Source organism: Pteropus medius, unplaced genomic scaffold (genome assembly GCF_902729225.1).
Source record: "Pteropus medius unplaced genomic scaffold, Ma_sr-lr_union100, whole genome shotgun sequence".
Taxonomy (NCBI): domain Eukaryota; kingdom Metazoa; phylum Chordata; class Mammalia; order Chiroptera; family Pteropodidae; genus Pteropus; species Pteropus medius.
Genome location: NW_024341754.1, coordinates 839,643 through 865,069, shown reverse-complemented (window position 1 = coordinate 865,069; position 25,427 = coordinate 839,643). Strand labels below are relative to the sequence as shown.

Genomic DNA, 25,427 nt, shown 5'->3' with positions numbered 1-25,427 from the left:
TCATGACACCGTTCCAGGAATGCTTTGTGTCGTAAGAGCGGAATCACCTGTAACAACGAAGGATTAGTAAAGGATTACCAACTCCAGGGAAAAGACAAAGGACTGTCTTCTCCCAGGGTTGTCAGCACTGTCTTTTGTCATTAACTTCAAATTCACTTAATCAAAACATGAAAGTAGATTCAGAGTTGCAAGGTATCAACTCCTAAAGAGCTCTGCACAGAGGATAGAAGGAGAAAACGGATTCTGACACCAATAAAGAATAAAAACAAAAGACAGAGTCAGAGGCATTGAAAGGAGTGGCATGGAATTTAATGTGGAAGGCAAAAAAGATACACTTAATGGAGGGGAGAGGTCATGTTAATAAATGCTCATTATGAAGTCGTTCTGATAGAGAAGAGAGGGAACTTCTCTGGCTCCACCAGCGCACCAAATCAGAGCCGGCAGTAAGTATAAGTCTGAAGAAAATCCATGTGTCCAGCAAGCTGCCATCTTAAGAGCTCTTCTCCAAGGGAAATCAAAAAGTAAACCTAAAAGAAAGAAGTACAAAAGTAAGAGGAAATATCCAAGGTTTTTTTTTTAAATGTCTTAGGATACTACAGACAGGGCCCCAAATCCTTCCGTTTAAATTCTAAACCCACAAACACAAAGACTGCAGTGGAGTTCCCAAATGCTGGGCAGTATTTAAGCCAGGCTATAACCAGAAGAAAGCAAACATTTTTCACAGAACATTTTATAGAGGAATCCATAAAACTTCAAGTTCAAATCTGAACTCCAGTGCACCATGGCAAAGGTGACTAGGAACTGGTAGACCTGGGTTCTAACTCCAGCTCTACAATTAATTGGCTGCATGCCTTTACGGAGTTCCCTCTGACCGCTAGCCCACAAACTCTTTGAAGTGAGGAGGTTGCAATTCAGCCTAAGGAGCTTCTCTGGATCTTATAAAAAGAAAGCTTATAAAGCATTAAATGCCCATTCTGGGGAGGATGGAGGAAGAAAGAATTCAAGAGAGAAAGTCTAGAAAAATTCCCAATCTCAGATTTAACAAAGGAAATACAGAAGAAATAATTTCGCTTTCATTTAAAGATAAGGTTCTTTTTGGCAAGAAAGTGGAGAATAACTCCAAGTGTCCACAATGCTGCTAGTCAGACGAGACTGGGAGCTGGAGCTGTGAAATGGCGCCCCGCCTCGCAAACACAGGCTTCCTTTCCTGTGCCTCCCGGAAAACTGTGCCACAACACGGGTGCAGTCAGAGAGTGACCCCTGGGCCCAGGGGCTCCAAAGACTCCAGCCATAAGCAGCCGATTTTCCTGCAGTGAGCCATAAGAATAATGTAATCTTCTATGTGTGTCATGACTTGAAAATAATGTAATCTTCTATGTGTGTCATGACTTGAAAATAATGTAATCTTCTATGTGTGTCATGACTTGAAAAAGGTTGGGAAACACTACCTTTCAGAAGAGCTGGGTACTTTGTGTATTGGCTCTGACCCGGAGGTTCCAGCACCAGAGCTTAAAGGAAAGGTCTTAGACTTCTAGCCAGAGTGCTTTTATTTCACTAACAATGGTATTTAGAGAAATGCTACATAATTGCTGAACATTCTTACATCAGTGGAATTGTGAGAAATGTGTTAAGAGCGAGCAAAAATGGAATGAAAAGTGCCAAAGAAGAACAAACAGACCTATTAAACTCATCTTTTCACTCCGTCAAATTTCTTAAAGTAACGGAGTATGAATTAATATAACACATCGGTTCTAACGGTTGAGGTGAAAAAGGACTAGAACATAGGGCCATTTCAGTGAAGAGCCTTGACACATTTAGAATTATAAAAGAAATACTAGTTTAGTACAAAAGTCAAGTTTTGACATTCTATGATATAAAAAAATTTAGATCTAAGACAGTGGGGCTGGTCCATCGAGAAGGCAAAACGACTCATAAGAGTCTTTGATAGTGGTTTTCAGAAAATTCTATTTACAAAGATCTGCTCCCTTCTTTGAAGGCAAAAATATATTCACCAGACAGTATTCTAAAAGCAAAGGTTCTAGGATTCTTTGAAATGTTAGTTCAATAAAATTGGACTGCTCAACAGCTCAGAAGAACGGTATCCCCTGCTAACCGAAAGATAAAGGTTTCAGGAAACTTACTAATAAATTTTCTTCCCATTATCGAGACATGCAAAATGGAAGACACTTAACTGAGATAAGTTAGCATGACTTCTTCAATCTATTTCACTCCTGCAGAAAAGACAGCACCACTTGACCAGTCTGTTCTAATCATCTTAAAAGAAAGCAAGGCACAATGCAAAGAACTGTTAAAAAATAATTACTCCCTGTATAGATATGAAAGATAAGGCCAGACAGGGTCATTTCTATTTGGAACCTGTATTTCTCTCCAGCACCATCTCTATTCAGACACTAGTACGGAGCAGATACGCTCGAATACTGATTTTCCTTCAAATCCATCTCATCCAGAATCTTGGTCACCCAATTAAAACTGAAATTAGAGAAAATGCAAATCAAAGACCATTCTGCAGAAATTCTAGGTTCATTGCTCAATTTCAATCACTATAATTTTAGAAGGCACAGATAGTATATTTCTAAAAACGAAAGGAACTTTAAAGATCAACTAATCTAATCCTCTCATTTTATAAATGAGGAAACTAACCTGAAAATTTGACAGATCTGTCCAGAGCAGTTCTGTCCAACACCATGGCCACTAGCCACAAATGACTATTTAAACTTAGTTAAAATTAAATGAAATTAAAACGTCAGCTCTTCAGTCACTTAGCCGCATTTCAAATGTTCGACCACATGTGGCTGGTAGCTACCATACCAGCTAGTGCAGACTTAGAAAATCCCCACACTGTAAAAAGTCCTAATGGACAACGCTGGGTCCAGGGTTACCCTCTCTGGATAAAGTCAGTTCTCCTGCATTTCTTCTGGATCATATTAAAGATGACCAACTTTGCTGAAACATTTTAGATAGGCTAACTTCATCCTACCTTATCAACCTTTCCTGTCTTAAAAAAGAGAAGTTTAATATTTTGAATGAAAACCTTCTAACAAGCTGTGTATATATATTCATCACCCAAAAGTCTTTAAGCAAAATAGAAAAGGAAAAAAAAATTTTGGAGTTAAAATGTCTGTTATTAAGCTCCCCCTCAGTCACTTATTAGCTCCAGGGCCTAGACAAGTCAACTTAAATTTCACCACAGTTACTTCATGTGTAAAACAGAAAGACTATTTGGGTACTTCCACCATAGGATGGGCTGTGAGGATCGCATGGGTTAGTGTGTGTAAAAGTGTATGTGGAATGTATGTGAGTCCTGCAAGCCTGGTGATAACTCTAAGACATTTTACAAATGTCTAATTTTGTAAAAGGCCTTGTATAAACATTGTGTATTGTTATAGTCACACATTAACTTTCCACCTCCTGTGAGTGAATAATGAGAATCTGGTAATATGGATTTAAAAACTATATTTTTTTGAAGAAAAAAGAAAAAAACAGCAAAGCCCAACTGAGGATCTACACAAACAGCTCAATCCTCCTCAAATACAATGAGAACTATCATGAATTCTACAAATCAGAGACTTTAACAGCTACGAGAGACTGATGACAATCCCCTCACTATGCAGACAGGGAAACTAAGGCTGAGGGAAAGCTCGTCAGTCCATTCTACCCAGCACTCCACGACAGAACAAAGCCCACGATGCAGGCCTTTCAACTTCCAGGCTCCTGCTCGTGCCCCGCCTCACAGTCCCTCGTATGAATGAATTCTCTTGGCTTCTTCCTTCCACAGTATTTTCCACATGCCTTAGCATCCACTAAACTATTGATATAACTATTTTATATAGCATTTTCTTGCACTTGAAAATGATTTATTCATCATGCGCTCATTCGACAAACACACACTGTGACTGTTAGCCTGTGCTAAGCCCTGAGGTCCCTACCCTCAATGGGAGAGACAGGAAAGTAAATGAATAGTTTCATAATGATGTGGTAAGTGCAGCATTAGAGGCATGCACAGTGGACCCCTGAGAGCCCCTGAATAGGCTCCTATGCAACCTGGAGGCAGGAATGACTTGGAGGGGGAATCATCAAGCTGCACAGATGGAGAAAATAAGGCAGGAAGTGAGGGCAACAATGAAATTCATAAACACAAATCTACGTGATTTTCCTCTTTCTCTCCCACCATCTCCCTCTCTCTCCTACCCTTCCCTTCCTACACTCTCTCAGCTTTAAATGGACCAAATTCAATAGAGCTCAATCACCCATTAGAGTCATCAATTAGTGTTTTTTAGTAAACAAAATAAGCAGATTCAAGGTTTTAAGAATAACAGGTAAAGAATTAATCTCGCCCTCCGAGGAAAAAGGTTGTTAAGAAAAGATTATGCTATGCTTAATTCAAAATATGTGCTATAAATCTAGAATAGTTTCCTTTCTGAGAACTTATTTGGTGGCTGAATCTAATTCACTATAGGTGAAATCTCAGGGAAAATAAAATAAAAAATAAATGGCCACTCCCAACAAAAAAATTAAAGATTATTGCCAGTGGAAGGTCATGTTGAGAGCAAAAACAGGTCTAGAACAAACCAAAAGGGAGCTCCTGAACTGACAATATACGAAAAGGAAATAAACCCTTGGTCTTCCCTGTGTAACAAAAGCCTTGGGCTACTTGAAGGCTCCATGCCCTTTGTGCCTAACTCGACACTGCCCACTTCGGGCCAGAATGTAAAGCAACCCCCACGCAGCATCTGAGCCCACCTGGACCTCTGCTGCCCTCCTGTGACTGGGAAAAAAACTAGGTTTTACCACAAAGATATCGGGGCTTCTTCCCAGAGACTCACCTCTTCTTATGCTTTGTAGTACATTCTCTCATCACACGAAATGTATGATCCACTAGGTGGCAGTAGAGCCTAAAGAATAATATTTAGATTCCTTTCTGAGATAATTCTCTAGATTACTATACTTCACTGATGAATCTGAAAAGCCAACAGTAATCGCGTATTTGTAAATAGTACTACTTGTCAGTTATGTTCTCCCCAGCCTTGTAGCCCCCTTGCTCCAGCAAGGATTAAACACTATGAAGTTTTAAAGACATCCGGGAGAATAATCTCCATTATAAAAACAAAGCAACGCTAACAAGGTTTTAACACGAGCATTAGCCAAACCATCTCCACCAGGCTAAGCAAACTTCCAAGTTCAAGTCTGTCCCTTTGCACCCATTTCACTTTACCCTCTGATCCAAGGCCCAAGTCCAGGAACTTTCCTCCCTAAACCGTGATCCAATGTAGCTATGTCCCTCTTTTTCATTTCTCTTGAGAACACTTGAGATAGGCTGACATATTTTGTTTTTAAAGAACTGCACCGAAACATAGAAAAACAAAACAGGATATAATTACAGAAAGTATGTGAATTTTTAAATATTCAAATCTACTGAGCTTCTGTGTCATGCATTCATTCAAAAGATTCACTGTCACCTAAGCACCAAGCATTGATCATCATTTTAGGTGCGCATGAATTCTCCCAGCTCAGAAGCTTACTAGAAGCATTTTTCACTTTTGCATTTTCATTTTCTTGATAATCTAAAAAATACTGAGTCTGCTCTTGCCCACCGGGACAGCCATCTTTAACCAGTGCTGCCAACTAACTGAGCAGCTTTTACCACAGGGCTTCTCAAGCTGCCACCTTTGGACATGTTTTCAGGAGACCACAAAGTCTAAAGTTTGGAAAAGGTTGTGTTTATCAGATCTATGTTTTATATTAGTCCTGACTGAACAAAACTGCCATGAAGAAGTTCAAGCCTTATAGCAGAGGGACGGAACTGAGACTGGAGAGGAATTCGAAGGGATTCAACTAAATCTACAATGTTTAATCTGTTCAAAATCCATTCATTCTAGGTGGTGGAAATATGGATGTCTGTTATATTATTCTCTGTACTTTTCTGTATTTTTTAAATTGTCTTAATAAAAGCAAAGAAAGGGAAGTAATAAGGGGGAGGATGGTGATGCAAAAATGAGAAATAAAAATTTTAAGTCAGACTGTATTATCAGACTAGTTACAAGACTTCCAGCAGGTCTCTCTAAACCTGTTTCGCATCTCTAAATAGAATTAGCAAGCCTATCTTCATGAGATAATTTTGAAAATAAGACACAGAACAAGAAGCACTTAAAGCCTGGCCTACAGTGAGCTCCCACTATGTTAACTTTCTTACTTCTCCTGGAATAAACTTTTTTTTAACTCAATGCCATTTTCTTTTGATCTTCCTTTTTCAGAGTAGCTACTGTTTTAAATGTCACTCCCAAATTCATCCAAGAGTGGTACACTAGATTTTTTTTTTTATACCCAACTTTCAATGTACTTGGCAAGTATGAAGAATATTCAATCTGTTTTGTTCTACCTTCTGAGTTGGTATAAACATTGAGAACTTACTTGGAAACTATTTTAAAAGTGTTGTGGCACACTGCACATAGAACTGAGTTAAAAGCACATAAAAAGGGCAAATACATGCTAGGTTAAAAACTGAGAGCAGGACGGTAAAGTATATGTCAAATGAAGGATCTCTATGAAAAACCCCTGAGCAGTCTCCCAGAGAACATACTCTCTATAAAATGATTTCACACTGCCATATGAGATAAGAAGATTTTGCTGTACCTTAGGCCCATAATTCCCAGCTGAACAGGTGGCCCTAAGTTGTTATAATAATCTGCAGTACACAGTTTCTGCTGAGCCTGCTTTTTTCTGTCTGTTTTTGTCATAATTTTGAAATACTAAGCTCTCCGCAGCAGAGTCCTCCTCCAAACATGACATCCCTAGGAAATAATTCTCCATGATTTGGTAGCTCCCTGAGCCCAAATGTTTGGGCTGTCCCTTTTTCTTAAGCATACACGTGACTCATCTAGAAAAACTTGAGAAATCTAGAATAAGATAATCAGAAGACTTATGACCTTTCCAGCAAAGTTACTACCAGACAGCCCAAGTTATCCATGATGTTTGCAGGTTTAAGGTCAATGTCGGTGAGTCAGCTTTCTAGCTGTACTAAGGAGTTACTGGTCAGACACTTCATCTGCTGTCTCTGCTCCAGATGGTACAGTGGCTACCTTCTCTGGACTTCCATGGTACTTTGTCCACATCTTTAGTGTGGCTCAAACTACGCTTTAACTGCTGTGTTTACATGCCTTCTCCCCTACAAGAAGGTAGAAGCTACAGTTTACTTTTCTTTGTATTTCCAGTAACAAGGCATTGAGTGACACATAGAAAGGGAAGAAGAGGAAGGACAACTCGAAGTCCTCATCAGTTCTCCAAAGAGTTAAACTGTATTAGAATAGCAGAAAGAGATGGTTCCCAAACTTTTTCACTGAAATAAACAATCTGTCAACTTACCACCACCAAAAATGAAACCTTATCTGAACTAACAGAACAGTTTTTGAGGGACTATTAACTAATATAGAAAAGGATCTATATTAATATTATAAGTAACTAATTAATTCATGCCAGAAACTGAAGTATAGTCATTGTCACATTATGGCATTCACTTTGTATGGTTGTTCTAACTCTTGTGTTGGATTTCTGATCAGTACAAAAATGCTAGTGATAGAAAAAAGTTAGTCCTGGGATCTTCTTCCCCAAATAGGATAACATTACCTAAGCTTCTCTTTTCTCTACCACCTACTAAGAGCAACACTAAATTTTGTAATGAAAAGGCAAAGAAAACAGTGCATTCATTCATCAGTAAGCTACATGGGTACTGGAAGAACACTGAACCAAGAGTACCACTGCACTATTCTGTAAACACTTAGCTATGTAGTCAGGAAAGGCCACTAGACCTGTGTTCCGAACCTCTGCTTTCTTAATTATAAAATGAGTGTTGAGACATAGTTTGGAAAGCACCATGTACTTCTTAGAGCTTTCAGAAAATCCTTGAGAGGGAGGCATACCACATAAGAAAGAGAGTCTAAAAACAGAGGGCTTTTCAACTTCTGTCGATGAAAATGATTCCAGCTTCACTGCTACTTTATATACTGAGATTCTATATAAGAGTTTGTTTAGAAAAAGAGCTCTACTGTTAATGAACAAATGAACAAACGAACAAAAGAAAGAAGAGAAAAAAGAAAAAACAAAGCAGGCAGGCAAATAAATGGCCACAGTCAATCATTCAGCATATATTATACTAGATGTCTATCCAGTGTAAGCACTATACTAGGCACTACAGAGACAGTGGCCCAGCATTTAAAGTCATCTGAGAACAAAACCAGAAAAAATTACAGAGCAAATCTAAAAGCAAAACCTACAACTTTGTCTCTTCCAAGATCTCAGAGTTATTTTCATGGAGTTACTGGTGCAGAAATTAATGTGTTAGCTACAGGCAAACTCTCATTTTCTGTTATCTTAATGATTTGCAGAACAGTAAGAAGGCAATGACCGAGAGTGACAGCACTGATGAAGCATGATGATATTAATGCATACTTTGAAGACAGAAAATTCTGCAAACTCTTATGAGCAATATGGGAACACTGCCAACCATGATCAAAACCAGCCCCACCAATTTCTATTTCTAAAATCAACATGATGGTACAAAGGCTACGATCATCACTTACATTCTTCTCTTCTCCCACTCCTCAATTAAGCAAATGGGACTGATTCAGCCAACGAAGTTCATGACAACGAGGTGCAAGATGGTGCTGGCAAAGAGAAAATCAGCAAAGGCTCGTTCCGGGGAGATGCCTTGGAAATCTGCTTTGTTCTGTGGGTTGATCTGTATTCTCAGACAAACTGTACAAGAAACAAAACACAAAAATAATTATCTAGAAGTATGAAACAAATATGAATGCTAATCAACACACACATACCCTGCGACCCAAAAGTTCCATTCTAACAGAAATGATGCATAAATGAATCAAAAGGCATGTACAGGAATAATACCCATGGCAGCCCCAAACTGGAAACAATCTAAATGTCTATCAACAGTAAAATGGATAAATTATGGCCTATGCATACAATAGGACACTAAACAGCAATAAAGGGGGGTGAAGGGGGGGTAAGGGGAATTGGAGGAAGGTGGTAGAAAGGTACAAAATTCTAGTTACAAAATAAATAAATGCTAGGGACGTAAGGCACAGCACGATGACTACAGCTAACACTTCTACAATGACATGTAGAAAAGTTGTTAAGCGAATAATTCCTATGAGTTCTAATCAAAAGGAGAAAAAAAATGTTTTTCTTTTATTGTATCTATATGAGAAGATGGATGTTAGCTGAACCTATTGTGCTAACCTTTTCACAATATGTGTAAATCAAACCATCATGATGTATGCCTTAAACTTATACAGTGATATATATCAATTATTAATAAAACCGGGGAGGAGGGCGAGGAATCAGCCAAAAACAACAACAAAAATTAAAAAAGGAACTTCATAACATGGATGAATTCTACAAATACAAGCCAGGTACAAAAAAAATAAATGCTGTATGATTCAATGTATATAAAGCTTAAAATAAGGCAAAACCAATCTACGGTAATACAAGTCAGGATAGCGCTTTTTATCTTTCACAGGAGAAGAGGTAACTGGTAAGGTACAAAGTAGAGGCCTCTAAGGTGCTGGTAATGTTCTATATCTTAATCTAGGTGATGGCTAGATGGGTGAATTTAAAAACTCATCAAGTTGTACACTTAAGTTTTATGCTCTTAATTGTTAAAGGAAAAAATATAACCTCTCAGAATTGGGCTAAAAACTAAAGGCTCACTCAAGGAAAAAAAAAACATATATATATATATATATATATATATATATATATATACATCTTCAGAACTCTCCAAAAAATATCTTCAGAACTCCCTTACCTCCTGATTTAAGTTTATAATTATATCTAGATTGGAATGTAGTTGAGGCATAACAAAGGGACTAGGCTAAATGACAAAAAGTTATAAAATGATAAATAACTTTCAAGAGAATGTGATAATATTGTATAGCAGAGATTATAAATATCCATGAGGACCTCACAATTGCAGAAAATCTTTGATCTCAAAGTTCCAGCAGTTGCTCATGTCAAAAAAGGCAGGAGACCTAAGTTATATTATTAACTTTGACAGAGAACTCTCCACTGCCACATTCTATACCCTTGAAGATTCCACCCCAATGCCTTAGCTGCAGTCACCATCTGACATGAAAAGGGAGCTCCAGGAACATACTTCCAAAATATCTGTATGCCTGTGATAAATGACTATACTACTTAAGAAAACTCAAATTTGCTTCAGGCTAGAATCCATCCCCTCACTAACCAAGAAAAGGAAACAACTGAGATCTAACCCAAAGATCAGAAAACTAGGAAGACTATGTCTCCAGGGTCCATTACCATGGCAACGGAGTTTTCATTATACTTAAACATGTAAACATTGTGGAAGCACAACTGATGTTTCCAAGCACCTAGACCCTTCAAAATATAAAGAACACTGACTGAAGCGAGAGCAACCAATTAAAATCCTACTGTGAATGGAGTACAGATTGGTTCACACATTTGGGAGAGCAACTGGCAATGTTTATTAATATTTAAAATGTTTTTACTTTTTGACTAAAGACTTTATCTTACATTCTAAGAGTATGTTTGTAAAGTTGGAAAAAAAAATGAAAACGGTCCAAATGTCATCACGGGGATTAAATATATTATACTGAAATCCCATGCAATTATTTAAGAAAATGAGATAAACTATAAGTAGACAGTAAAGATGGCCAAGATACATTAAGTGAAAAAAAGCCAAAAAACTTTTCCATTCTTAATTTCTCTTTACACACACACACACACACACACACACACACACACACACACAGAAAAATAGATACCAAGCTATTAACAGTGGCTATTAGGGTGGAGGACAGGGGTAGTGTAGTGTTTGGGGAAATACGGGGGGACAAAAGAAAAGAGAAGCTTTCCATGAATTCCATGAAGGTGGATAATGGACTGATGTGTTACCATTATCATGATCATAGAAACCCAAGTTATTCCAATGACAACATAAGAATCACCATCCCCTAGAGGTGCAAAGGACCCTGGAAGTCATAAAGACCAGCACTCCATTTGATGCATAAAATGCCCAGCAGGTGGTAGGGGTGGGCATGCTGGGGGAGGCTGCATGAATCACCCAGGAATCTTTCCAAAGTATATTCACCATTCCAGAACCTGATAAGTCATCCCCAGGTAAAAAATCACAAACTTTCCCAAATCTGATAGGGATGTCATATCCCTCTGATGCATTGGAGTAAATAAAAGGCAAAAGACGCCTGTTCAAAAGCTCCTCCACAAATGATCCTTTAGTCTCTCCCTGAGTACTTCCAAAGTTGGAAATTTAATATCTCCTGAGGCAGCCTGCTCCATTTAAGTCGTTCTAATTTAATCTATCTCCTTAAATGTTCATTCATTCAGCCAAATATTTACTAAGCATCTACTATGTGCCATGCATTGTCCCAGATGCTAGGAATATGGCACAGAATAAGACAGACAAGAGTCTGGATCCTAAGAAATTTATATTCCAATGGAGAGAAATATATAAGTAAGCAAATAAAGAAATATGAGGTAGTGGTATGTGCTATGAAAAAAATAAAACAAGGTAATAAGAGAGTGGCTGGGAAGATACTTTTCATTTAGTAGTCACAGGTGTCTCTAAGGAGGTGCTATTTAAGATCAAAATTTGAAAGAGTGGAGTCAACCATGCAAAGATCCAGGGGCAGAGCATTCCAGGTAGCGAGAACAATCTTGACATGTTCTTGGGATAGCGGCCAGACTGACCAGACTGATGTGATCAAGGGCAAGAGGGAGACAAAGGCCAAATCCTGTGGGCTTTGTAAGCTTCAGTAAAGAGCCTGGATATACTTCTAAGTGCAATGGAACAACATTTAAGAGTTTTGAGCAGATGAATAAAATAATCTGATTTACACTGTTTAAGGTTGCTAGAACTACAGTGTGGAGAATAGTCTGCAGAGTTAAAAAAGCAGAGAAATCACAAAGGAGCAGAAGAGTTCAGGTTATGGTGGTAAAAATGGACAGAAGTGAAGAGATATAGGCTATATTTTGGAAAAGACAGGGCTTGCTGATGAAAAAATGGATGTGGGAGATAAAAGAAATCAAGGGATCAAGGAAATCTAAATTTTTGGCTTCAACCACTCAACCAATGTTGACCATGTACTCACAGATGAAGAGGCAGATGGCTAAGCAGGAAGGTTCAATCTGGAGTTGATATCAGACATCAAGTAAAGATGTCAAATGGCTAGGTGAATTTAGTAATCTGGAATTCGGGGAACAGATCAAAACTAAAAATATAAGTGTGGTAGTTATAGCCATACAGACATTACTTAAAATCACCTATGGAAAGAAATACAAAGAGAAGGGGTTAAGAACCATGCCCTCAGACAGAGAATCACTCAGCATAAACAGCAGGAAGGAAAAACTAATCAGGTGAGAAGAAACAACCAGGAAAGTGTAGTGTTGTAAAAGCTTCAAGAAAAGTATTTCACACAGAAGGAAGGAGCCAACTATGTTTAACGTTTTATGTTAAACACTCAGGTAAGGTGAGGTAGATGGCCATTAAATCTGGCAAGATGACAAGAGTGGTTTCACTTAGCGGTGGGGAAAGACCGCCACCAAGAGCAAGTTAAAGAATGAATGGCAAAAAAAAAAAAAAAGAACGGAAAGTTCTTTCGAGGAATTCTGTGATAAGGGAGAAGAAATGGAATGGTAGTTGGAGGAGTCTATGGCGTCAAATGAATTTTTTTAATTGGACAATATTAGAGCACATCTGTATGATGAAAGTATGATGAAAAGAGACAGAGAGAAATTACTGATGCAGAATGGAAAGATGACTGCAGAAGCTGAGTCCTGAGTAAGCAAGAGAAGACTGGATCCTCTGCACAAGTGAAGGAGTTGGCCTTTGATAGGTAAGGGACACATCATCCACCATCATGGGAAGTAAGTCAAACAGCAGGGTTTCAAGTGCAGGTGGGCTGCTATGATTCCTTGGTGAGAAGATGGAAGAATTCCTGTCGCCTCTTTCAATAAAAAATAAAGCAAGATCAACAGAATAAAGGAAAAGAGGAAATATAAAGAGAGTCAAGAAAGAAGTTCTGAAGCATTATTTTATAAAAGCAAACATATTGGGGAAGTATTATATGACCACTGGGCAGGGTTGAGTGCCCATTTGTGGTTCCTATTCTCACCAAAACTTCTCCATCATAGCACTATATCCATATTTACTTGTCTGTATCTCCCACTAGACTATAAACTGTGAGAAAAGAGGCCAGTTATGCTTCACAGCTAAATGCTTGGCAGAGAACCTGGCACATTATTGCTCAATATTCCTTAACTTTTTATAAGCATGCTCGCAATTTAACATATACAGTATTAAAGCACTGAGGATGCAGAGCAGAAAAGACAGCCCCTACCTTCAAGAGACTCACCTTCCAAAGGGAAGACAGACATGCAAACAGATACAGCACAATATCAAAGTGCCATCTCTCTCACACACACACACAACACACATACACACACACACACAAAGTGAAACGGGAATATATAGGACAGTCAGGGAAAGGTTCCAATGGAAAACAGCGCTAGAGCTGAGATGTCTAAGGAGTAAAGGAATTTCCCAGGCAGCCAAGCAAAGGTAAACTAGCTTGCGATATCGGAGCATATTCCGGGAATAACAAGTAAATAATGCTGGAGGATAAAGTACGGGGGGCAAAGGCCAGAGATAAAGCTGGAGATATGGACGGGACCACATCGTGAAAGAGCCTGTATACCCTGAAAAAAATTATTAATTTTTCTTTGGGAACCACAGACGAATTTTAAGTGAGGAGTGGCACAATCATATTGGCAAGTTAAATCAAGCCTGCAAACACAGTGGAAGATGGACTGTGAGAGAGGGACCAGAGGATGGGAGATCAGTAAGGAGGCTTACAGCGGTCAAAGAGCCTAAGTCACTGAGGATGAAGAGGTAGCAATAGATATGAAAGACATTTACGGTACTCTCTGGCACAAAGTTGGCAAACTTCCAATCTAATCTCTTAGACAGCAGTTATGGGAGATAATATAAGGGCCCATAAATCTGATGGATAATTCCCAAAGAAATGCTGGACCCCAGTCCACATAGCCCAACAGCTCTCAGAAAACATTCTGGATTAGGCCTCCTTGCCTTTCAATCAAACTGCTTCTGTGTTTATAAACTAGGGGATACAAACTATTTTTTTTAATCCAAAATTGCTTCATCTAGATTAGAGAACAGAACAAATCAAAGCTGTGAAATGACTTAAAAAACGATTTCAAGATCAAAGACTTATTCTAAGGACAGTCTTAATGTTTTCCGCTTATCCCTCCTACATAGCACTTTAAATGAGCAGAAAGAGGGATTTTAGTTAGGTAAAAAAGGAAACTAGAAGGGCTGCCAGTACTCAAACATTACTCTGAAAAAGGGACAGATGTCCTTCTCTAGAGATATCTAACCGCAAAATAAACAGTCAGCTGCTGAGGATATTTGAAATCTAGCTGGAAGAAAAAAGTATTCTACCTCTGAGGTCCTTTCAAAGCTTACTATATTGAACAAAAAATAAAAATGTTTCTCAATCGCAATTTTCTTGAAAATTTCTGACTCCTTCTTAAACCATGGGTTAGTCTCCCAAGCATAATGGAACAGAAGAAAATGGACTATTTTCATCGGGCCCAGATAGCATCAGCCTCTTTAAAAGTGTGGTAGCATTCCATATTGGTTTAAAATGTACTGATTAATTTCCAAAGAGCATATGCTAAACAAACACACGCAGAAGAAATGGAAGAAAAGAGACTGCCATAAAGAATTAAGGAACCAGGCTTAAGAATTTTCTCTCCAATCCATCCTACATACTAACACCAATTTTAAGTCTCTCCCTTACTCAGATTTTTTTAAATCATGAGATGCTTTATTACCTACAGGATAAAATTCAAAATTCCTTGGCCCTAGCACTCAAAGCTCTAGCATACAGTACTACCAGTCAACATAATCTCTTACAATTCCCTCTCAGCCAAACTGGCCTCCTCCCTTCTCTTCCAACAGGAAACACATCACAGAGAAGTTAGAAACTGCCAGCATCATAAATAGGTACAAGGCTTTCCCTTCCCAACAATCAGAACAAAGGGTAAACTTCGAATACAAATTATCTATTAACATTAGTCTTCAGTTGAGGATCTGTGCTAACAAATGCCAGAGCAGATAGGATTCAGTAATGTTGATGCTGTCGAAAGAAATGCAAATAAAACTAAGAACTGTCACAAATCTTTTTCTTTTCCTGAAGGGACTTTCATTTCTCTGACCCAATTACCTGTTATCTAACAGCTCTGGAAATCTAGATTCCCCAAATTGACTCCACTATTAAAGTGCCCTTTCCCTAGGCATTCTCTTCAATGACAAGCCATCAACTTCTCACTGGGAAGGAGGGAAGGGAATTCACCAATTGTCCTTTGGCCACAATAGCCTCAAAAACAGGACTTGGCATATGGAAAAAATTATCTGCTCAAAAAATCTTCTGGTTTTATCTAAAACTCTAGTATACATCCACTCTTCAGCAAACCATGTATTTCCATATAGCCCTGAAGAGTCATTTTAATCCTAGAATTTTATGAAGCTAGGATGATTTTAGCATGGAGAAGTCTTCTTTTATTAAATCAGCTTTCAGGTTCTGCCCTATTCCTACTCTTTTCAGACCCAGAAGACAAAATCATCAAAATTTACCAGAGGTTCTCAAGATTCCTTTTCCTATCTAGCTAATAAAAATTCTTAGTCATGAACAGTATTTGAGGGAAAGGGAGGGGAAATCTAGAGCAAAAGGTAGTGTATCTGGGTCATCTGATGATGGTACCATATCAACTCCTGAAGGTCATAATGCTGCCACAAAGAACTGGGTCTTGGTCATCTAAGGCAAAATTCAAAGATAATGAAATATTCAATCGACAGGCTAACTCTGCAACTCCAGATCAGGCTACTGCAAAAGTCATTAAGTGCTTAGGCTTACTTGAAGTTCTGTGAAAGAGAGAACGTAGAGTATCTCTGTAGTGAGTCTGAACTAGCAATTTGAATGTGTAGAAAAAGTATTCTACACATCTATAACTTTAAGCTGTAATGAAGTTGCCACTGTAAATGAAGTCCACAGACCATTTTAATGCTGTATTTTATCTGTGACCCAACTAGACTGTAAACTCGTTGAAGACAGGGAACGTATACTTAATGTATCCCCAGAGCTTTTACCATAATACCTTGTTATTAGATTCAAAATACTACTGATGGCCTGACTGCTGATGATCACGCTGGGGAAAAAAATTTTAAAAACATGAATCTGGCATGTTTTCAAAGTCATGGAGCAGGCAATACCAGTGACTGACAAGGTCCACATGGTGGCCACCTATAAACTGGACTGGCTAACACTCCCTGAGCCAAGTCTGGACTCAGTCATTGAATTCCTGTTGAGCAAGAAAGGTCAGATTTGGAGCAAAAATTTATGGTGACAGTTAGCTCTCATTAAACATGTCAGTCTACAAAGTAACAAATGCTGAGAATCAAGAAAGAATAATAAAACTAAAATAGAACTAAGTGAACAAATACTTAGTTCAGGATAGTGAAATAACAGCTTCAGCTAAATGCCAAAGTCAACTAAAGGATGGTTCAACAAGCAAAGCTCCTATATTTATATTTCTTACACTATTCATTGAAACATTTCAAGGGAAGTTAGCAATGATTAGGCCAATGATCAGTGAGATGTTTCAGAGTTGGGTTTTCCATTTTAAAAGCCTACCAACTTGAAAAGGGTGTTAAAGCTAAGTAAAAGTCGGAATGGAGTTTTCTCTGGACCAATATGATGTGAAATGGATCACCAGGTTGAGAGGTAGCATGAAGGTAGTTTCTTTATAGATTTAATTCCAGCTCCTAGAGAGCTGTTTGGTGTCTGAAACATGATAATCTTTGAGCTTCAATTTCCCCACTCACAAAAAGAGGCAATGCAAGCTCCTCTCACAACTTCGCGAGGAAGTGATCTGATATTTAAAAAAAAAAAAAAAAGTACTGTGGGAATAAAATCAGCGCACCAAAGTAACACATTATTGCGATTACTTATAGAATCATTACCCGCTAGGATGAAGCTCCCCACACAAGAGATGAAGCCCGAGAGGAAAGAGTTGAAGGGGAAGGTCCCCACGAGGAGACAATAACCGAACTGCAGCGCCCCGGTCAGCAGTATATACAGGAGGTACGCATCCAGCAACTTCAGACGCTGAGGAGTGGTGCTCAAGTACTCTTCTAAGAACCGCGAGATGACCGACACTACTGAAGCCGACATGACTATAAACTGGGTGCTCCGGCCTGCACTCCCCCAACTCCTAATCTACCCGACGACACGCCGAATGTGGCGTTTGCGCATGCGCACCGCTGTAACCCAGCTACGCCCTCCCCCGATGGTCAATTTGCGCAGGCGTAGAGGTGGGCCATAACTAATGCGCAGACGCAGAATACAGCTATAGAATGCGAACTACAGCCGGAAAAAGTTAGTGCGCCTGCGCAATAGTTCTGTCATCAGACAGAAAACGTGTACCCTTTCTGTTCTATTTCCGCAGTCACGTTGGTGACGCCCGCAGTTGCTCTGGCAACAAGATACTATTAGAGGAAGAGCGGGAGAGGTTTTACAGACGACCGCGTAGCTACTCGAGGGTTCTGGCTGTCTCGGGTCCACCCGAGTCCTGCCCTAGTCCTACCGTTTTCAGACCTGGATCCGTATTGAGGCAATGCCTGGCGCGCCCCAGGTTCAGTACCAGCTCGGTCCTAATCCTGATAAGGGCTCTGACTCCATATGTCTGTCCCAGATCTTTAGAGCGTGTCAAATTGCCCAGCAGTGAGAACCACTGCAGCCGATCACTGCGCCAGCACTAGTTTTGAAGTGGTTATTGGGGAAGGAAGGTGCGGGGCGGAGGGAGGGAGCCCAGTAAAAGTTTGCTGAATGAATACCTTTGGGTTTAGGGCCCTAAGCTGGATTCGGCATCTGGCCCAGGGCGTGCTTACGAATAAACGCGTTAGACCCTAAGCCCAAAGGTATTCATTCAGCAGACTTTTACTGGGCACCTACTGGGGCCGACGTTGTCTACGTTGTAGGTACCTTCAGGGAAATTAGGTACCCTCAGGGGGATCGAATACAGTGGTAGAAGAGCCAGTGATGGGGGAAGAGGAGAGAATGAGGTGGGGAGGACAGCTGATTAACGTACAAAGAGTTATATGATCAAATTTAGCTGTTTTCTACTCCTAAGCTGCCATCTTGAACCCAGTGTAATATCCCAGGATGTTACCGCTGAAAGGCCTACAAGCGCATTGCTTAGTTCAACCTCTACCCACTCCGAACTCATTCTGCAGAGGAAACAAGGTTTGAGGTTTTGTATTTTAACAAGTGGTATCAAGTATTTATATTTAGCGTTTTAATTTTTTTACAAAATAAGGTCCACTTTAATTTCTGACTCTCACTACCCTTTGAATTTCACATGAATTTGACTTTCCAAACCTAGTTCATCTCACCTTTCAGCTGCAAGTCACCCATAACGAGGTACTTTTTAAGCTTATTTATAACTTTGAACTATCCTAGGTACTCAAGCGGAATTCCTAAATCAAAAACCGAATAACAACGTCCCTTCTTTTTCATTTTTATTCATGTTTAGACTGAAAACTATCACCATCAACAAACGTACTGGTTATCAGTGGTGGGCAAAGACTTGCTTAGGTTCTAGAAAGAAGAAAAATAATTTATTTCCTCAGAAAGCTTTACAGTCTATTTGAAGAGCTATATTCATATTTACACCCACAGAGATTTGCACTGCTATATACACTTAAGTTCAGCTTAAACTCTTGATGTTGCTGAGGAAAAAAAAGAAAAAAAGTGGATAACCAGGCAGGTTCCTATTTCAGTATAATATGGCAAGAAGCATCAGTTTCTCTGACAAGTTGAAACTTTCTGCCTGCCTTATCAGCAAGTAGGAGGGTAGCTTCCTCATCACTAATCAACTGCAAACTTTAAAGGCTAGGCTGATGCTTTTTAATCATTCAGGAGTGGATTCCTCAAAAGGGTTCTAGTCCACTGGCCAGGATCCTTCCAGTAGTTTCTCCCTTATGTTTTGCCTGCCTTTTATCCACGTCAACGATCCATAGCACCTCCACAGAAACTCTCAAAGAGAGAAAGCAGAATAGATGAAAAGATATCAAATTCACCTAAAGAATGCATCCTTTTCTGAGAACTGCAAAGTCAAATACCAATATAATAAACTAAGGCTTTTCTGGACTACTTAAATTAGCAAGAAAAGGTCTCGTTCTGTGTTCAGTTTGAGATTCTATAATCACTGAGACATTTTTGACTGATCTGTCAATAAGAAATTGCTAATATGAGTATTGGTTTCAATAGTTTATATCGGAAAATTAATAAACGTAAAAATTCATGTCTAGAGTGATAGATAAGTGTGCAGGCTCGAAGATCAGACAATCCTGGTTTTGACCCTTGATTCTGCTGTTCAGTAGTGATCTAATCAAGGACAAGTTAGTCTAACAGCCTCATTTTCCTTTTCAATAAAATGGAAATAACAATACCTGGATCATTGGACTGTTGTGATGATTAAATGAGATGTTAAGCATTTAGCATAGTACTTGAAACATGGTGAATGTTTGGTAAATATTTGCTGTTATTAATTATCATTAATCCTGGTAACTGTCTGCTTCTCCTATTTCTCTATAATTAAAAGTTGGCCAAACTACAGAGCCCCAGTATTTGGGGCATGCAAAAGATGGCACTGGTGAGACTACAACTCAGATGTCTCTCAAAGGGCAAATCAAAGTTATAAGTTGAAGCTGAAGTCAGAATAGACCCTAAGAGTTTTATTATTAAAACACTGTTGGAGAGCATTACCAACAAGTCAATAGGCCCAAAATGGAGTCACTTACACTAAGTCCCACATCACCAAATCTAGACTAAACTACAGTTTCAGCTCTCCCAGAAAGTGACTCTTAAACCAGTTGATCAGGAATTGCCTGATTAGCACTAGTTAGGCAATCTGCCTGATGCCCCTAAAGGAAAGTAAGTTTGTAATAACCCGCTTTTCTTGCCCAGTATAAATTCCTTGTTCCTACACTCTTCTGGTTATAAAAGTCTTTCATGTGTACAGCTCCTCAGAGTTCCTTTCTGTCCACTAGACTGGATGCTGCCTGACTGGAATCAATTTTCACTCAAATAAACTTTAAAATTTTAATATGCCTCAGTTTATCTTTTAGCAAAAGGAAAAACTTTTTCCCTCTACCCATATAGATTCATTGGCTCTGTAAATTAGACTGACAAAAGACGATTTAACAAGAGAAAAACAAACAAAAGTTTATTAACATGTGCATTGCACATACACATGGGAGCACTCAATTATGAGTAACTCAAAGAGGTGGTAAGAACTTGGGCTCATAGAGTATCTTAACAAAAAAGCAATGAATGTTTAGAGAAGCGATAAGACAAAGCATACAAGCAAAGGCCATGATTTTACAGTGTATGTCTCTATAGTAAGAAATGACATTCTTTATCAAAAGAAACACGAATTCTCCAAAAAAAAAAAAAAGCTTCTAAAGAAAATTTCTACATGGGAAAGAAGAGTCTCTTGTCTCTTTTCCAACTATATTGTATTTTTACTTTCTCTTTCAGATCCCTCCTTTTGCTTCTCTCTACTATTGCATGTCACAGCTCTGCCTTTTAAACTTTGGCCCCAATGTGGCCAAAATCTCCTTTCTTATATGATATTATGATATAATAAAAATATATATATTTCGTCTTCATCCTTGGTTCCTGGCACAGAGTTCCTAAATCCTTTGTAATTTCCTAAGAGCAATTTTTTGTTATAATATTTGATTTTGTCCTCAGTTCCTGAAATAGCTCCAGAGCAATAACAATGAAAGGAGCATCTTTTGTATTCATAACAAGCCCTTTTCAACTGAAGGGGTTCAGAACAGGCCTCCCCAAGAAAAGCCACACTGGCATGTGAATTATTTTAAGCTGAAGTCGATCAAGACCCTGCAGGCTCACAAGAAATTTTTACCTCTTTCTTAAAGAATTTAAATTAGGGTCATTGCCTATAATAAGAATCATCACCAGAAATTACTTTATGATTCATCTATAGGGCAGGGCAAACTTCTAATTCCTGAATATCTTCTCTTTTTCCTCAGAATGACCTTCCTCCTCTCTGGAGCTCCATGGTGCACTGCCTCATCCTTAGCTCAAAATGCCAGTTATGCTTAATTTTCTCTGTCTCTGAACCTTTCATGTATGCGAGGTCTCTAACTCTTTCATGTATTGGGGATTCCTATATGAATGTATGTAATTAAATTTGGTTTTCTCTTATTAACCTGTCTCAAGTCTATTTGATTATCAGACCAGCCAAAAGAACCTAGAAGAATAGAGGAAAGCTTCCTCCTTCCCCACACAACCACACTTGAGTTTATGTTATAAAGTGACTTTTGGAAAGCCCCTATGGGTGGGGGCCAGCTGCTAGGGGAACCAACCATGTGATTAGCAGGCTGGAAGTTGCAGTTCAACGGCCCCACACACAATCTCCAGATGGGTAAGAGGGACTGGAGATTGCATTCGTCACCAAAGGCCAATAATTTAAGCAATTCTGCCTATGTAATGAAGCCTCCCTTTAAAAAATCCCTAACTGCTTCTCGGCCTTTTGGCTAAGATCAAGTGTAAAAAATCTCTAACCAAAGGGATTCAGAAAGATTATCGAACACATCCAAGTGCTGAAAGGATTACACACCCTAAGAAGGCATGGAAGCTCTGTGCCCCTTTATTCATGCCTCACTCTATGCATCTCTTCATATGGCTTTTCCAAAGTTGTATTATTTTATAATAAACCAGAACCTAGTAAGCAAACTGTTTCCTAGGTTCTGTGAGCCCTTCTAGAAAATTATTGAACCTGAGGAGGGAGTGGTGGGAATTTCCAATTTATAGTTGGTCATCAAAAGCACAAGTGAACAACCTGGACTTGAGATTGGTATCTGAAGTGGAGGAAGGGGATAGTCTTGTGGGACTGAGCCCTTAGCCTATGGAGTCTGCACTAACTCAGGGAAGTTAGTGTCAGAATTGAGTTAAACTGTCGGACAGCCAGTTGATGTCCTCCAAGAATTGGAAAAATTCTTGGTGTGAAAACTCCCACATATTTGGTGTCAGAAGTATTGGTGCGAGTACAGAAAAAAAAATCCTTTTTTTCTTTTACCTTGTTTTCTAATAGATTAATAGGTTATTTGCAGAAGGAAATTTTTAAGAGGAATCAAATTGCAAACAGCACAAAGTCAAATTTCTAAAATATCAAGTTTCTGATCTAAGTCCTAGTAAAGCAGCAAGTATCTTCAATAAGTCCATGTCCCTTTATCCTATCATACTGTCCTTTCTGGAGGGGAACAACTTTGCAGCCTCCTTTATCTGATTTCCTTCCCTCCTAGTTCTTTGGGGTGTCCCATGAAGAGAAGTCCTCAGTCATGCTCTGACCTTGGCACCCAAGCCAGAATCTACCATATTGTCCTTTCCAAGAGCAGTACACTCTCCACACGTGTGACTGAATTCATCGGTGCTTGAGCAACATTGTCCAATAGAATTTTCTGTGATGATGAAAATATCTCTATGCTCTCCAGTATGGTAGCCACCAGACACACGTGGCTATTGAAAAGTAGCTAGTGTAACTAAGAACCTTTAATTTTTATTAATTTAAATCTAAGTAGCCACATGTGGCTAGCGGCTATCTCATTGGACAGAGCAACTTTAGAGCTATTCCACTTAGTTCCTGTGTTTAATCCAAGGGTCACACCTTGTTCAAAGTTCATTCAAAAGGCAGTAACACCCATTCAAACCAAAGAATGATCCATCCCTGCCAGACCTGTCTATCAGGTTATTAGCTCCACCTACTTCTGGAATACTTAATGTGATTTACAGGCACAAAAAGAGGGTTCGTCAAAATTAGTTTTTATCTATAAAGACCATATTAATACTTTAATCATACATAAAACCACATATTTGGAGATAGAAGGAAAATATATTCTTTCATACTTGTACATAGTGTATCTTGTCTTAAAGATAAGAAAAAAGTACCTGACTTTTCTCCCAGAAGCCTGCCTAAAGCAGGCACCGAGAGTCTTTTCCACTCTATAACTAGTAGGTCCAGCTCAATCCTGAGATATCCCAGCTGTGAGGACACCTTGAGGGATCTACTAACTTTAGTATAAGAGGCATTTTCCATATGTTCAAGTTTCCTACTTCCAAGCAACCTTTAATGTAAGGCTGGTTTGGTACATGGAAACAAAACACAATGCTTCTCTGCACTGCCTCCTGAGATGAGGTCTAGAGAGATCGACTACCAGTTCCAACCAGCTCATCTTTGCCTCGAAAAGTTCTACATCTTAAAAGTCTTCAGAAAAGTGGGAGATTTTGTTCCCCTGTCTCGAAGTAATATAGTCTGGAATTTCCTTTATGGTACAATTTAGAATGCAGCTCTCAAAGCCTCTGACAGCACGTCATTTTATAGGTAATTGTTTACACATCTGCCTTATTAGACTTTTCATCCATTTATTTATCTAATAACTACTGAGCATCTACTGTGTGTGACATCCTGGTGCTGGCAGCAAAGCAGAAAACAAAACAGACAAGGTCCCCCAGGAAACTTAGGCTCTAATAGAGATAATAAACTGATAATAAATGAGTAAACAAATATGCACAATAATGTCATGTAGTGATAAGTGTTATGAAGAAAATAAAATAATGTGATAGAGTAACTGGAATTCTCTTTTAGACCCTGTGGTCAGGAAAGGCTTCAGAAGAGGGGAGGTTTGAGGTGAGCTCCCAATACAAAGATGCGAGTTCTGCAGAGGGACAAACAGCCTAGAGTAGCAGCAGATAGAAAGTCTCTGTTTACCACTAGAGCAGGCTATTTCTTTCTTGTTGATAATGGTATTCTTGGTGCCTAACGTAATGCTTGGCTTTGAATAGGTATATAATAATTAATAATAATAATAATAATACAATAAGTAACATTTTTAGCATAAATAAATGCCTTAAAATTTTATTTGGATTACCTTGCTTAATCCTCACAAGACACAATACAGTGGAAGAAAACTGAGGCACAAAATAACTTACCCAAGGCCGTCCAGTGCATAAGTGGTAAAACCAAGATTGACCTAAACCCAAACTTCTGACCCCAGAAACTATGCTTCTAATTAACCAAAATGTATCATAGAACTCCAGCATCTGAAGTGCTTCCTAAAAATGCAGCTTTTAGCATCAAGCCAAACCAAATGAATTAGAATCTCAGAGGGTAGAAATCGGAAACCAGAATTTTTAACAAGCCCTCCAGATGATTCTTAGGCACACTGGAGTTAAGAGCCACTCTACTTTGTTGAAAGAATGTAGAACAGAGACAGATCCTCTGCCTCTCATACTACTTTGCTCCACATATTGCAAATTCCTAGGTCCCTCAGCTCTATAAATACCTATTCTCTTAAATTTTAAGCCCTTATAATAATAATCAGATCAGTTTAACACCATGATACAAGAAAGAAGAAATCTCCTGAGTCTTGCAGCACGGCTAAAGAAAAACACCTTAACAAACCCCTTGGCACCAGAATTCTCCCATCCACCTCCACCAACCCCTAGTCTGGTTTTAACCTAACCAAGGGATGACCTGAAATCTGACAGCTGTCCAGCAGGCCCTGTTTATCAGTTCAGGTGAAATCTGGAGCCAGCCTGAAGATTTGGCTCCTCTGCTGAGCAAGCTCGAAGTACACTCAGAATCTCTGTGCTGAGCCAGCCACCGTAGCCCCACAAGTCCCCATACTCCATTCCAGGAACCTAAAGGAGACCCAGACTTATAGGTTAGTCCTTCAACTGCCACTCCTGAGGAGAGAGGAGGCAGAAATCCTCCAAACTGTGAGAGACCTGTAGTTGAGCCATATCTTCTTGGGAAAGAGGTTGGAAAATCTCCAGAGCAAAGGGAATGCATCCTGGCATATGTCACTGAGGTTTAGGGTCACGAGATAAAATACAGGATGCCCACTTATGTACCAAATATTGCACAGGACATACTTAGTGTACTAAAGTTGTTGTTTGCCTAAATTCAACCTGTTTTTTATTTACAAAATCTGTTAATCTACTTGGGGTACAGGCTTCTAGGCCCTTTGTAGGAGCATTCAACTAGTGATGCGGTCTCCACAAACATCATGAGCATCTGAGTAAAATGAACACCAGGACTTGGGCTGGGGGCGGGGACAGGGCGGGGAGCCCAAAAAGTGTGTGCCAGCCAGAGTGCAGAGATAGTTCTGTCACTTTTAAATTATTAGAGAATGGAGGACTGGTGGAGCTCGTGTGAGGTACTCAGTT

General features: G+C 39.1%; 1 protein-coding gene and 1 long non-coding RNA gene across 2 annotated transcripts; one reads left to right on the top strand and one right to left on the bottom strand.

The window, feature by feature from the left end:
• Positions 1-287: 287 nt before the first annotated feature.
• On the bottom strand, positions 288-17,430 carry DAD1 (defender against cell death 1). Its single transcript, XM_039852030.1, has 3 exons — positions 17,132-17,430; positions 8,595-8,769; positions 288-527 (listed from the first exon to the last, which is right to left on the bottom strand). The coding sequence occupies exons 1-2, from the start codon at positions 17,340-17,342 to the stop codon at positions 8,639-8,641; spliced, it is 342 nt and encodes a 113-aa protein (XP_039707964.1). The 5' UTR covers positions 17,343-17,430; the 3' UTR covers positions 288-527; positions 8,595-8,638.
• Positions 17,431-17,572: 142 nt separating this feature from the next.
• LOC120593375 (uncharacterized) lies at positions 17,573-21,404 on the top strand. Its single transcript, XR_005650349.1, has 2 exons — positions 17,573-18,413; positions 21,230-21,404. It is a non-coding gene; the product is annotated as an uncharacterized LOC120593375 (long non-coding RNA).
• Positions 21,405-25,427: the final 4,023 nt, after the last annotated feature.

Bases quoted from the DNA above. Each gene is read 5' to 3' on its own strand.
- DAD1 (XM_039852030.1), bottom strand. From the start codon at position 17,342: ATGTCGGCTTCAGTAGTGTCGGTCATCTCGCGGTTCTTAGAAGAGTAC. The intron at 8,770-17,131 runs GTAATGATTCTA...TTTCTTGTACAG, and splicing joins GGGGAGCTTCATCCTAGCGG to TTTGTCTGAGAATACAGATC.